Here is a 14040-nt window from a genome sequence, read left to right as displayed (position 1 = left end):
CATAGTCACATGAGCTCTCAGAGCGAGCACACGTATCAATACAGCGTAGCCATGGCAGCACGGGGGGGGCGGCAGCAGAGGCACAGTTTCCATTGGATTTGTACTTGGCACGGTTCAGCCATGCTTCTACTGCCGCTGTCTGTGCTACCGTGTCTACACTTCCATTTATACTCGTGCTAGCTTGGGAGGCAGTGCGAGTATGTGTACAAAACCGGGCATATCAGACCCCTAGCTCACAGTGCAGACATAGCCTAACATGTGACACTGAATAAACACCAAGCAATATATTTCAAGGCCATTTGTTTGGTGGGGTTGGGGATTATTTTTTCAACTAAAACTTTTTCTGAGACAGTGACAGTTTTTTATTTTTTGTTTTTAGAAACAAGAATGGCCCATTCCTCCTCTTTGTTTCCTTTTTACATGTCCACACACCCCTTGTCACCACAGAGAAGTTTCTTGGGAAGAGTAGACATGGTTTATATGGAGATAATGTAGAGGAGATGGACTGGATGGTGGGTAAGTGGTTTTGTTTTTAATGAAACCGACCTTTAAATAAACTTGTCTAAAAAAAATTAAAAGCCATGGTAGGTACCATTATAATTTACAACAACAAATAGATTTAACTGCCTGAAGCAGGTCTATACAATATATGGATGTGCCAGAGGATCAGGACCCTGTACACTGTCCCTTACTTTAAACATGTATCTGTCATTCTTAGGAAGCAAATACAAGCAGTTGTTGTGGAGTATATTTCTTTTAGTTTAAACTCTATTCTGTGTAGTGCTGTGATAGTTACAGAGAAGTAATGTAATCAGATTGTAGAATACAAACATTTTATTACATCTGGCCTCAAAGAATGCCTTTAACATAGGTTTAATTCAGCAAGGTTCAGACATGACAGTTGTCAGTGTAAAACTGAACGTGCACAGTGTACTCAGTTTCATAGATTCATAAATTCTAGGACTGGAAGGGACCTCGAGAGGTCATCGTCCAGTCCTCTGCCCTCATGGCAGGACCAAATGCTGTCTAGACCATCACTAGGGGCTGTGGGAAGCTGCGGCCAGCACACCCCTCGTCCTGCACCACTTCTGGTAGCCCCCATTGGCCTGGAGTGGCGAACCACGGCCAGTAAACAAACTGGCCCAGCCCACCAGGGGGCTTACCCTGGCAGGCTGCATGCCAAAGGTTGCCGATCCCTGCTTTAATGTATTTATCCCCACAATGCCCCTGTGAAGTAGGGAATTGTGATCTAGTGCCTAGAGCGTTGGATTGGGACTCAGTGACTTGGGTACAGTTCCCGTCTCTGCCGCTAGCTGACTGGGTACCCTTCAGCAAATGACTTCCCCTCCCAGTGCTTCAGTTTACCCATCTGTAAAATGGGATTAATGACACTGATTTCATCTGAAGATATCAGGGCTTCTTGCAAAGTGCTATATTAAACTTGGGTATTAATAATAACCACAATTTTACAGCTGGGGAACTAAGACACTGAAAGGCTAAATAATCAAGGTCACACAGGAAATTTGTGAAGGAACATAGACTAGGTTAATGCCCTAACCACTAGACCATCCATCCTTTTGATACACTTGAGCTGTTGCACCTCATCCGTAGCCACAGGAAGCACCTATTGCCAGTGAGTTTCCTAAATACTGGGCCAAAAGTTATGAGATCAGACCTGCTCTCCAACTTTTTGTAAAAACAGCATAGGTGTCTGTCTCAGATCCTAGCAAGTGCTCCCTGCTGGCCATCCACTAGGACTGCTGTGAGGGGAGTCCAAGCCTCTGTGCTCTGGATCCACAGGGTGTTAAGCTTCTGGAGCCTCAGCAAGCTGCTGCATTGTTGTTCTCTCTAGTGGTAGCACTGACCCTGTCTGCTACCCCTTCTTGGAAATGGGCCTTAGGACAGGTGGGCTGAAGAGCTCCCTCAGGACCAGCACTTCGACCTGAAATACCCCTCTTAAATACATCTCTCCTAAAACTCCACCCCAAAGATGTGAAGCTTCTGAAACTCTCTCAGTCAGGCAGTTGTGGTGAAGTGTTCAACAAACACACACACACGCTATGTACAGTCTAAAACCTTTATGCTCTTTTATACTTAATTGTGCAGAACACAGGAGAGTACAGAGCATTTAAAACAACAAACACTAAACCTATATTTAATTCCCTTACCATGCCAGGGCATGCTTTGAGCTGGTATCTGAGTCCCTGCTGTGGTCCAGAGCTCTTGGGGCTACCTAGGTTCAGGAAAGTGGGCAGTGCCCACCCTCCCAATGGGGCTGCTACTTACTATGTGACCTCTCTCTCTCCTGGCCAGGAGAAAATGGACTGCTGCCCTGTGCAGACCAACTTCAGCCCTCCCCCCAACTTTTCTTTTTAAACCAGTCTTTTGTTCAAGGGGAATACATTTCCAGCAATTGGATACTTAAGAGTCAACTGCCCTCTGTTGTTGTGCCACCAGCTTTTGGAATGTTCAACCCAACATGGAGACAGACCATAGAAAAGACAAGTGTTTGAACACTGAAAGTGGAGTGTGCAGCTGACAGATACTAGCATTCATAATTTTACACAGAACTCATAACTTGTACAGACTTATTCTCAAATCACAGTGCCAAATCCCATGAGAGGGTTTGCAGCTCAGAATTCCAAGCAGAGGGAGGTGCCTCCCTACAGCACAGACTTAGGTGCCCAACTTGCCAAGTGGCGCAGGGTTTACAACACCCCTTTTACCTTGGTATCTCTCATTGACTAGTCTAGGTGGGGAACCGCTAGCATACTGGGCTTCCGTGGTTCCCATTCATTATATATGGAGCCTAGGTGCCCAACTCAGACATGCTGAATGCCAGTGATTTTCTACATGCTTAAAAGTTAGGTGTGGTGACACTCAGCATCACCACGCCTAAGTTCCTTTGTGGATCTAACCCACACTGACTTCACTGGACTCTGGATCAGGTCCTTAATGACACGTTTCTCACTACTGAATAGCACTGTTTTTCTTTATAGGCAGAATTCTGGATGCTATTGACAAAGCAGGCTTGAAGAATAACACATTCACTTATTTCACATCTGACCATGGAGGACACTTGGAGGCTCATAAACAAAATGCCCCATTAGGTGGTTGGAATGGAATATACAAAGGTGAGAACACAGACTGTCTGTGGAACCTTATTTTAAGAAAGAAAATGCTATAAATAGGTCCAGATTGAATATATTTATAATAAGTTATAGTCTGCTTGATCATGGAGCTCAGAAAGGCAACTAAAACCTAAATAGTTTCCAATCTCCAGACTCACCAGCATCTATACTTGTATAACAATGCCGTGATATCTGAGCACCAGTCTTCAGTGTACTTATCTGCAACACCCCTATGAGGTAAGGAAGTACTGTCATCCCCCACATATGGATGGAGAACTAAGGCACAGAGAGGCTAGTGTGCCTACTGAAATAGGAAGTCTTGGCAGAGCAAGGACTTAAATCCCTATCTCCAAAGCCCTGGGGTAGTGCCCTAACCACTGGACCATCCTTCCTCTCTTCCATGCCAATAATTTTATACCAATAAATGCAACTGGATAATGGCATGGAACATATCTTTATAAAATTTGTAGATGACACTGTTGTGGAAAATTGACCACACAGTTTATTTTGTATCAGACAGATGAAGCTCCTTTATTTTATACAAGCATATATGCATGGAGAGTCGGCATGGCCCAGGCAAGGTGGCAAGCTGCTCTGCTCTCCATAAATTTCTAGCCATCTTATAAAGGTTTAAACCACAGACAAATTACACATACTTCCGTATTAATTACCTTATTTGGAATACATTGCAAAATTAATATAGGACAAAAGCAAAAACAAGCATATCGCCCACTAGGCCCCTCCCCTATTACTCACTGTCTGTTCTTTTGCAGTCAGCAACCTTTCTAACACTGTGGTTATATATTTAATAAGCCTGGCTATGGCAAATTATGCTACTTGAGGACTTTATCACTCTGCCCCCTTATGCCCTTTATACACTGTGACAAAGTTCCTCCTGTACCTTGGTGGGTCCTGCGCTTATTGGCAGATTTGCTCACGTCAGTGATCCTCCCCACAGACTGGGTCAGCTTCTCCTGTGTCTGATCAGGAGTTGGGAGGTTTGGGGGGAACCCGGGCCCTACCTCTGCTCCAGGTTCCAGCCCAGGGCCCTGTGGATTGCAGCTGTCTATAATGCCTCCTGTAACAGCTACATGAGAGCTACAACTCCCTGGGCTACTTCTCCATGGCCTCCTCCAAACACCTTCTTTATCCTCACCACAGGACCTTCCTCCTAGTGTCTGATAACACTTGTACTCCTTAGTCCTCCAGCAGCACACCCTCTCACTCTCAGCTCCTTGTGCCTCTTGCTTCCAGCTCCTCACACACACTTCCTCTCCTCTGGCTCCCCCCTCGCTGACTGGAGTGAGCTCCTTTTTAAACCCAGGTGCCCTGATTAGCCTGCCTTGATTGGCTGCAGGTGATCTAATCAGCCTGTCTGCCTTAAGTGGTTCTAGCAAGTTCCTGATTACTCTAGTGCAGCCCCTGCTCTGGTCACTCAGGGAACAGATGCTTCTGTGGCCAGGAATGTATCTCCCTTCTCTTCCTCTGCTGTGGAGGGAAGGTAGGAGAGGGCTGCTGCTGCTATTCCTGTGGGGCACTGGGCCCTCACTACTGCTGCTGCTGCTGTTACTGCTCCAGCTGCTCCCCTAGCTGGGCTAGACACCACCACCCACCCCTTTCTCTGCTATCTGCTTGATGGCTGGGTAGTAGACCCCCCACTCGGTTGCTGCTGTTACTCCACCTACAGCCCCTTGAGTGGGGGGCTGCTGACCTGCTCCCCAGAGGAGGGGAGTGAGGGACCCCAGCTCCAGCCCTTGTTACTGAGGACAATGACGACGCCACCACCACCACCATCTTCTGAGCAGGGTCCCTCCTGCCTGGCCACCAGACCACCACCACCTGGAGCTACTGTGGCTCTTGCTGGGGAGCTGTTGGAGCCCCGTGAAGAAGGAGTAGGAGGAGAAGGGGACCACCCGCTGCTGGAAGACCGCGTGATGACCGCTGTGGAGGGGGCTTTTCTGGACTGAGTATTTTTCAAACTGTGCTTTTGTGGGAGGGGTCTGGACTGTGTCTGTTGGGACACCGGGGGTGTGGCGTGGAGCCTGCTCCTAGTCCCTCTGTACCCCCTTTGCCCCCACCATCATTGTTACCCCCTCCACCACCCACGCTGACTGTTTTCCTTCTGCTTCGACCTCCTGCCTCTGGGACTGAGCTGCTCGCCTGGCTCACCACGCCCACTTTCACCATTTGGGCCTGCAGCAGCCAACCATTGACTTTTTGCACAAGTGCCCTTGAATGCACCCCCCGCCCCCCTGCACTGACCCCCTTTCCTTTGCCACATATGTCAGCTCCGCTTATTTCCCTCTGCAGCCCTGATTGTCCTGCCCCAGCCCTGCAGCTCACTCAGTGGTCCCTCCACCTCTTTCCCAGCTCGCCCTTCCGCCCCCCTTACCCTGTGATTCCCCCAGCCCTGATTGGCCCCTCCGCTCGTGTGCCCATGCCCCCTCCCATGCGCTTGTGCCCTTCCCCCATTTGCATTTGCCCTTGTTCACTGCACCCCCCATGCTGTTATCCCCCCCAGTCCCCTAGTGCAGCTAGGGGAGCTGGAATTCCCCTCTGAGTCGGTGACCTCACACCCTCCCACCCCTAGGTCCTTGGTTGCTCCCCATGCCCTTTTAGCCTTCCCTTTCCCTCCTCCCCTGCCTGCAGCCTCTCATTATGGCGGGGGACGTGGCGGGGGAGACCCCTCACGATGCTCCCACCGCTGCTCCTCCACCTGCCCCTGTGTCCATTCCCCAGGCCTCTACCTCGACCGCTGCTGCCGGTCCACATGCCACAGCCGGTGGCGGCGAGTACCGGGGAGACCTCCGCTGCTGCCACGTCCCTTGCCCCTTCCAATTCAGGGGGAGCCCCCCCCAGCTGGTGGGAAAGGTCAGGGGGGGGAGAAGGGTAAGGGCCCCACTAAAAAGACCAAGCCCTCCATGGTGGGGACTATACCTGCTGCCACAGCCCCGCTACCAGCCGTGGCATCCCTCCCCCCTGCTCCCTTCACCAGCTCCCAGGTGTCCCTCCCCTGGCCCCCAGGGCATACGCCCAGGTGGCAGCGGCCCTGCCGCTGCTCCTCTGACCGCCGCTTCCGCTACCATCTATAGCGGCCTGGGCCCTTTCCCCACCTTGACCAGGAAGCACGGCGTCCGTTGCCTCCTGGTGCCCGCCTCGCCCCACGTGGAGACTTACGTGCGGGCGTTGGTGAGGGTGGTGGGGCCCATGGCCATCGTGGTGGCCTCCAAAATGTATGGGAGGGTGGTCTTCTTCCTGGCAAAAGAGGCCGCCACCCAGGAGGCGGTAGAGATGGGTCTGGCGGTGGGGAGCGTGTTCGTCCCCCTGGAGCCATTGGAAGACCTGGGTGTCTGCTTGATTCTGACCTCCATCCCTCCCTTCCTGCCCAATGCTGCCCTGCTGCTCACCCTTTCTGCCCTGGGATGCCCCATCTCCGTCATCAGCCCTCTCCCCTTGGGCTGCAAAGACCCCGCCCTCCGTCATGTTCTCTCGTTCCACCGGCAAGTGCAGCTTCAACTGCCACCGGCTGTGCATGACGGAGAGGTGCCCGAGGGGTCCTTTCTGGTCCCCTACCAGGGAGCCCACTACCGGGTGCATTATTTGACGGAGGAGGCCCCGTGCTACCTCTGCCGGGTGATGGGGCACGTCCGGAGGGACTGTCCCTTGGCCCAGCACGGAGGAGTGTCCGGGACCCCCAAACCCTGGCTAGGCACCGGCCCTGTCATCGCCGGTGCCCCTGGCTGCCCAGCACCCGAAGCTGCCCCTCCTCCTCCTTCTCGGTCCACCACTGTGGAGGAGGGTGTGGCAGAGATACTGCCAGGCGTGGGAGAGGGCTCGCCCTAGGGAGAATCCTCTCTCATTCATGCTACCCCACCATTGCCTCCCCAAGTCCCTGAGCCATCCCCCTTGCCCCCCGTCCTGACCCCTGTTAGTCAGCCCCCAGATGATGCCATGGAGGCTTGGTCCTTAGAGCAGGAGAAGCGGGGCAAGCAGAAGGCTCAGGCTCCATTACATCCTTCGGATTCAGAGACCCCCCAGAAGAGCAGGAAGGGGGCACCGATGACGAGCCTTCCGCTTTGCCCACTGATGACTCCCGTTTTGTGGTGACAGCTGGGGACACCGTGGCAGCACCGGAAGGTAACACTGCCCCTCCTCCGGAGTCCCTTCCCATGGAAGCCCCCGAGGGAGCCCCTCTCGCCCCCTTACCATCTGAAGCCCCTGCAGGCACCGAGGTGGGCGTCACTTCGGATGCTGGCAGGAAGGGCCCTGGGGTGGCAGACGGTGATCTCCCTTCCATTTACGAAGAGATCAAGGCCCTGGGTCTGACCCTGGTCACGCAGGGGGAGGACGACTCTCTGCTGGCGGGCCTCGATCTGAGTGACCTCACCCCGGTCCCCCTGTCCCCAAATTCCCTTCCCCTGACCGCTGCTTCTGCTCCCACCTCTGAGGGTCCCCTGGGGTCTTCCATCAGCCCGGCTGCGGGTGGCACCCTGCTGACGGCTGCCGAGCCCATTGAGGTGATGGCCAGTGCCCCGCTGCCGGGACTCGATTCCCATGGGTGTCCCTTTTAGGTGTGGAGCACCCGACCTCCCTCCCGGGCAGGGATCCCATTGACGACCATCCATCTCCGGATGCCGGGGCTGCTGCACGAACCACTGTGGCTGAGCCCGGCATCGTTGAGGGTCCCCTTCCCACTCCCCAGATCCCTGAGCCTAACCAGGAGGGGCCACCTTCCAGCGGCCCAACTATTCAGGCTCGGGATCCTGCTTCTGCCCCTCTCCCCGATTTTCTTCCTGATCCCTGCCCTGCTCCTACTCCTGACCCCTGCCCTATCCCTGATGCCAGCCCCATCCTTGTCCCCTCCACCTCCCGTGATGCCAGTGCCGCCTCTGGGAATACCCCCAGGGAGCAGCTTTAATGGCTTTTTCCTGTCCCAACCCATCAGGGCTGCTGTTTTCCTTCCGCCGCCCCCTGTTGAACTGGGGAGCGGGGCAGGCCGCGTGGCGTCCGCTCATCGGGCTCCACGTCGGGGGTCTACCCCCTGCCTGCCCGCCTCGGTGGGCCACAGGGCTGTGACGGAAGACCCACTGGGGGGAAGTCATAGATCAGTGACCCTGCCCCCCATGTGCTGAGGGAGGAGCTGCGGGAGTTCCTTGAGGACGTCTGTGGCTCCCGTAACAAGATCCAGCTTGCGCTGCAGCGGTGGGGGGACTTCCATCAGATCCTCCGGGCTGCAAGGGCCCTCATGGGGGAGGGTAAGAGGACCAGGAAGCAGGCCACCGCGGCCTACCAGCGGGTCCGCCTCTTCCATGACTCTTCACTCACATACGGGGTAGGTCACGGATTGCTGCGCGGCCTGACGGAGGCCATGGGCATGTCTGCTAGCGAGGATCCCCCTCAGCCCCCCTCATGGCGCCGATCATCTTTGCCACGTTAAACACCTGGGGCTGTAGGATGGGTCTCTGCAGGAGCCAGGTGCTCTCCTTCCTTCGGGACGGGGGGTACTCTGTGGTTTTCCTGCAGGAGACCCATATGGATCCGGCCGCTGAAGCTAGCTGGTGGCTGGAGTGGGGGGACGGGATCTACTTTAGCCACCTCTCGGTTCGCATGTCTGGACTGGCGACCCTGTTCTCCACTGACCTACGGCCCAAGGTGCTGGGGGTCACCGAGGCTGTGCCGGGCCACCTGCTGCACCTCTGGGTCCGCATGGAGGGGCTTGTGGTTAATCTTGTCAACGTTTACGCCCGACATCAGGCCCAGAGAGATTGCATTTTTATCAGCAGGCATCTGCCTTCCTCAGCTCCCTGGATCCTCGTGAGTGCCTGGTCCTGGGCGGGGACTTTAACACCACCCTCGAGGAACGGGACCGAGCAGAGCCCAGCCATCTCGGATGTCCTCCGGGAGATCATCGAATGCCACTCCCTGGTGGACGTCTGGCACAACCACCACCCGGACGACGTCTCGACGTTCACCTTCGTCCGGATGGAGGCCCATCGGTCACGCCACTCCTGGCTGGACCGCATTTACCCGTCACGTCTCCACCTTTCACGAGCCCACTCCTCCAATGTTTGGCCGGCCCCCTTTTCAGCCTTGCCACCGTGACGGCCTATCTCTGCGCGGAGAGGCCAGGGCCAGCCTATTGGCACTTTAATAATAGTTTGCTGGAGGATGTGGGCTTTGTGGCATCCTTCCGGGAGTTCTGGCTGGCCTGGCAATGGCAGAGGCACGCTTTTTCCTCAGCGCGGAGGTGGTGGGATCTGGGGAAGGTGCGCGCCCGGCTCTTCTGCCGTGATTACACTGGGGGCACCAGCCGACGGAGGGATGCGGTGATAGGGCAGTTGGAACGGGAGGTCTTGGAGCTGAAGAGGTGTCTGGCCGCCAGCCCCGAGGATCCATCCCTCTGCGGAGCGTGCCGGGAGAAGCGGGAGGAGCTCCGGGCCCTCGAAGACCATTAAGCTCAGGGTGCCTTTGTTCGATCCCGCATCCGTCTCCTTCGGGAGATGGATCGCGGCTCCCGCTTCTTCTACGCCCTGGAGAAAAGGAGGGGGCCAAGAAGCACGTCACCTGCCTCCTAGCGGAGGATGGCACCCCCCTCACGGATCCGGCGGAGATGTGCGGAAGGGCAAGGGCCTTCTACGCAACTCTTTTCTCCCCGGATCCGACTAATCCTAATGCAGAGTGCTCTGGGACAGACTCCCGACAGTCAGCACGGGCGACTGGGACCGGCTAGAGCTGCCTCTCACTCTGGCCAAGTTCTCAGAAGCCCTCCATCATATGCCCACCTATAAATCTCCAGGCATGGACGGGCTGACCGTGGAGTTCTACCGCGTGTTCTGGGATGTCCTCGGCCAGACCTGGTCACCGTCTGGGCCGAGTCTTTGCAGAGTGGGGTCCTCCCTCTCTCGTGCAGGTGAGCCATGCTCGCCTTATTTGCCGAAGGGGGGAACCTCCGCGACTTATGGACTTGGCATCCCCTCTCGCTCCTCAGCACAGACTACAAAATCATTGTAAAGGCCATCTCGATGCGGCTAGGGTCCGTGCTGGCGGACATGATCCACCCAGACCAGACCTACATCATCCCGGGCCGCACGCTTTTTGATAACCTGTATCTGGTCCGGGACCTTCTGGAATTAAGGTATAGGGATGATCTGTCGTTCGCCCTCTTGTCCCTGGATCAGGAGAAGGCGTTCGACAGGGTGGACCACGGGTATCTCCTGAGCACTCTGTGAGCGTTCGGCTTCAGACTCCAGTTTGTGGGTTTTCTCTAGGTGCTGTATGCTTCTGCGGAGTATCTGGTCAGGCAAAACTGGACCCTGACCGAGCCGGTCAGCTTCGGGCAAGGAGTGCGGCCGGGGTGTCCCCTCTCGGGTCAGCTGTACGCTCTGGCAATCGAGCCCTTCCTCTGTCTCCTCCGTCGGAGGCTGACAGGGTTGGTGCTTCGAGAGCCAGAGCTGCGGCTGGTCCTGTCGGCATACGCCGACGATGTGCTCCTTGTGGTCCAGGACCCGGGCCACTTGGTGCATGTGGAGGCTTGCCAGGCCATCTACTCGGTGGCCTCCTCCACCCTGGTCAACTGGGTCAAGAGCTCTGCCTGGTGGTCGGGGATGGGTGGCAGGGTGAGCTCCCTCTCACCTGCGCTTTAGGCCATCCGGTGGAGCGTGGGTCCGCTGCTCTATCTCGGCGTTTACCTTTCTGCCATGCATCTGTCTCCGCCAGAGAACTGGCACGGTTTAGAGGGCAGGGTGACGGAGCGGCTCCGGAAATGGATGGGACTACTCCGGTGCCTCTCCCTTTGAGGGAGGGCACTGGTGCTCAATCAGCTGGTCCTGTCCATGCTCTGGTACCGGCTTAACACCCTGGTCCCGGCCCCGGGTTTCCTGGCCAACCTCCGGACGACAGTTTTGGAGTTCTTTTGGCCAGGAATGCACTGGGTCTCTGCAGGGGTCCTCCACCTGCCCCTGTAGCAGGGGGGGCAGGGCCTGAAGTGCCTACACACTCAGGTCTATGTCTTCCGCCTCCAGGTCCTGCAGAGGCTCCGATATGGTGCAGGTAATCCAGCGTGGAGCATATTGGTGCACGCCTTCCTCCGCCGCTTCCGAGGGCTCCGATACAACCGGCAGCTCTCTTACCTCAATCCGAGAGGTCTTCCACGAGACCTCTCTGGACTGCCGGTCTTCTGCCAAGACCTCCTCCGGACCTGGAAGCTCTAATCCACTAACTCACAGACACTGTTTTTGCTAACACGGGCTTTGCTCCTGCTTCATGTTATCATTCTTTAAAAAAAAATGACTCCCGTTAGTCTAAAACATAGGGAAAAACTTTTAAAACATTTTTTTAACCTAGCCTGATAGTTAATAGTTTAAATGTGTGTGTGTTGTTGTTGTTTTTTTTAAGCCACCTTTTTATAGTTTTTACCATGTGTTTACTAAACAGGCTCTGCCTTAGTAAATTCCCCTTTTAAACCTAGTTTTCAATATTACTTAATGTTTAAATGCTCTTTTCTTAATTTACCCTTTATATTTAATATATCTTTTACATTTTTCAAAATTTTCTATTCTTCAATAACCTGCCAAAATAGGCCTTTAAAATAATTTCTCTCCTTACTCAAACTCGCTAAAAATCTTTTTTCTTTAATAACTTGCCTGTCTCTTCTTTCAAATTAGCCCTCTAAAGACAAAAATATCCTTTTTTCCTTTTCTCTTTTTATTCTTTAATAACCTACCAAACTAGACCTTTTTTAAGAAGTATCTCTCCTTGCTCAGCCTCACCAAAAAACCTTTCTTTCCTCTTTTTTCTCTAAATCAGGCCTGCACAACTTGTAAAGCAGCGAGGACCATATTACTCCAAAGAAAACAGCTGAGGGCCCACACACTCCCCTCCCCTGAAACACCCCCCAGTGCCACTCCCCCCCCCCACAAAACACACACCCAGCACTGCCCGCCCTGCAGAAACAAATCCTCCTTCCCCAGTGCCGCCCCGCCGAAACAGCAGTTTTGAACCTTGAAAATATGCTATAGTGGGCCCCAAGGTAGTATAATTAAGGTAAAAGAAAAATGTCTTTTTTGCTAGAAGTAGAATAAGATCTCCCCCCCCCCCCCCCCCAGTTTGTAATCAATTGCCCTGTTATGTGAATGTGGAAGGCAAGCAGGCACCTCCGGACAGCTGCAACCCTTGGAGAGGGGATGGGAGCCAGACCAAGGACAATCAGACTTGTCAAGTGGGCTGACTAGAGAAGAGCAGACAGACATACTGGCGGCCTCAGGGATTAGAAGCAAGCACCTTCCTTTTGGGAACTCTCTCTTTGCAGCATTGGGACAACCTCCAGCCCAGCAAAAAGAACCAATTTTTTATGAGAGACAAGATCAGTAGAACAGGTCAGCCACCTACTCACCGCTCACCTCCTCACACCCCCCCTCCAAGTACAAAGCCCGCCCCCGCCACTGCCCGCCTGCTTGGCTTATCATCCTTCTAACCCCCCAGCTCACCAGTCAGCCCCGTGCCCGCCTGTGTGCCATATGTTGTGCAGGCCTGCTCTAAACCTTAACCCAAACTTTCTTTTTTAAATCTTTAAACTCTCTCACTCTATTCTTTCAACCTTTTTCTCTAAATGTATCAAAACACAAACACACAACACTCCCCCTATTCAAACGTAACAATTTTTCCAAATGGCCAATGAGGCCAAACTTTGGCGCTAACGGAAATGAGGATAAAGGGTGGGATAAATGAGGCATGAAAACCTGTCAAAAATACATGGTGATGAATACTATCAAGGGCTATACTACTTGGGAGGAAATGTGTCTCTCTCATCCCTCCCTTGCACCAATGCATCCTTTTATCCAAAATATGCGTTTGGCACTGAAGTTAAATACATGTTAACAAAATCAGAAAAACAGTTTTTTAAAGGGGTGGTTTAAAATCCCTTCCCCTCTCCATTGCTCAATTTTAACAAGGAGTCCAGTGGCACCTTAAAGACTAACAGATTTATTTGAGCATAAGCTTTCCTGGGTAAAAAACCCACTTCTTCAGATGCTTGGAGTGAAAGTTACAGATTCAGGAATAAATATACTGATACATGAAGAGAAGGGAGTGGAGAACCCTCACAAGTGGAGAACCAGTGTTGACAGGGCCAATTCAGTCAGGGCTGATGTGGTCCACTCACAATAACTGATGAGATGTCAATTCCAAGAGAGGGAAAACTACTTTTGTAGTGAGCCAACCACTCCCAGTCCCTATTCAAGCCTAAATTAACGGTGTTACATTTGAAAATGGATTGTAGCTCTGCAGTTTCTCTCTGAAGTCTATTTCTGAAGTTGAAGCACGGCTACTTTTAAATCTGCAATAGAATGTCCAGGGAGATTGAAGTTTTCCCCTACTGGCTTTTGTATGTTACCGTTCCTGATGTCCAATTTATGTCCATTTATTCTTTTATGTAGAGACTGTCCTGTTTGGCCAATGTGCCTGGCAGAGGGGCATTGCTGGCATATGATGGCATATATCACATTAGTAGATGGGCAGGTGAATGAGCCCCTGATGGTGTGGCTGATGTGGTTGGATCCTCTGATGGTGTTGCTAGAGTAGATATGGGGACAGAGTAGGCAACGGGGTTTGTTACAGGGATTGATTCCTAGGTCAGTGTTTCTGTTGTGTGATGTGTAGTTGCTGGTAAGTATTTGCTTCAGGTTGTTCGGCTGTCTGTAAGCAAGAACTGGTCTGCCTCCCAAGAACTCTTAAGAATGATGGATCATTTTCCAGGATAGGTTGTAAATTGTTTGATGTGCTGAAGACGTTTTAGCTGGGGGCTGTATATGTTGGCCAGTTGTGTTCTGTTCTCAATTTTCTGTCTTTTGACTATTGTCTTGTGATGTTATCATGTCACAGGTTCTCCTGTTGTCATAGGCCAGGGATCAGC

The 14040-nt window shown here is 53.1% G+C and overlaps 1 protein-coding gene across 2 annotated transcripts in view; it reads left to right on the top strand.

Annotated features, from left to right (window-relative positions):
* Nucleotides 1–14040, top strand: part of LOC115646260 (arylsulfatase H-like) — a 58976-nt gene that overhangs the window by 20343 nt on the left and 24593 nt on the right. For both annotated transcript variants that reach the window (XM_030551909.1, XM_030551899.1), the window contains exons 7-8: nt 380–516; nt 3000–3134. In XM_030551909.1, the coding sequence (XP_030407769.1) occupies nt 380–516; nt 3000–3134 (272 nt within the window). The remainder of the gene's footprint in view (nt 1–379; nt 517–2999; nt 3135–14040) is intronic.

This window comes from Gopherus evgoodei, chromosome 1, assembly GCF_007399415.2.
Source record: "Gopherus evgoodei ecotype Sinaloan lineage chromosome 1, rGopEvg1_v1.p, whole genome shotgun sequence".
In the NCBI taxonomy this organism is placed as follows: domain Eukaryota; kingdom Metazoa; phylum Chordata; order Testudines; family Testudinidae; genus Gopherus; species Gopherus evgoodei.
The sequence above is the reverse complement of the archived record's forward strand: the minus strand, read 5'-3'. Positions and strand labels throughout refer to the sequence as shown.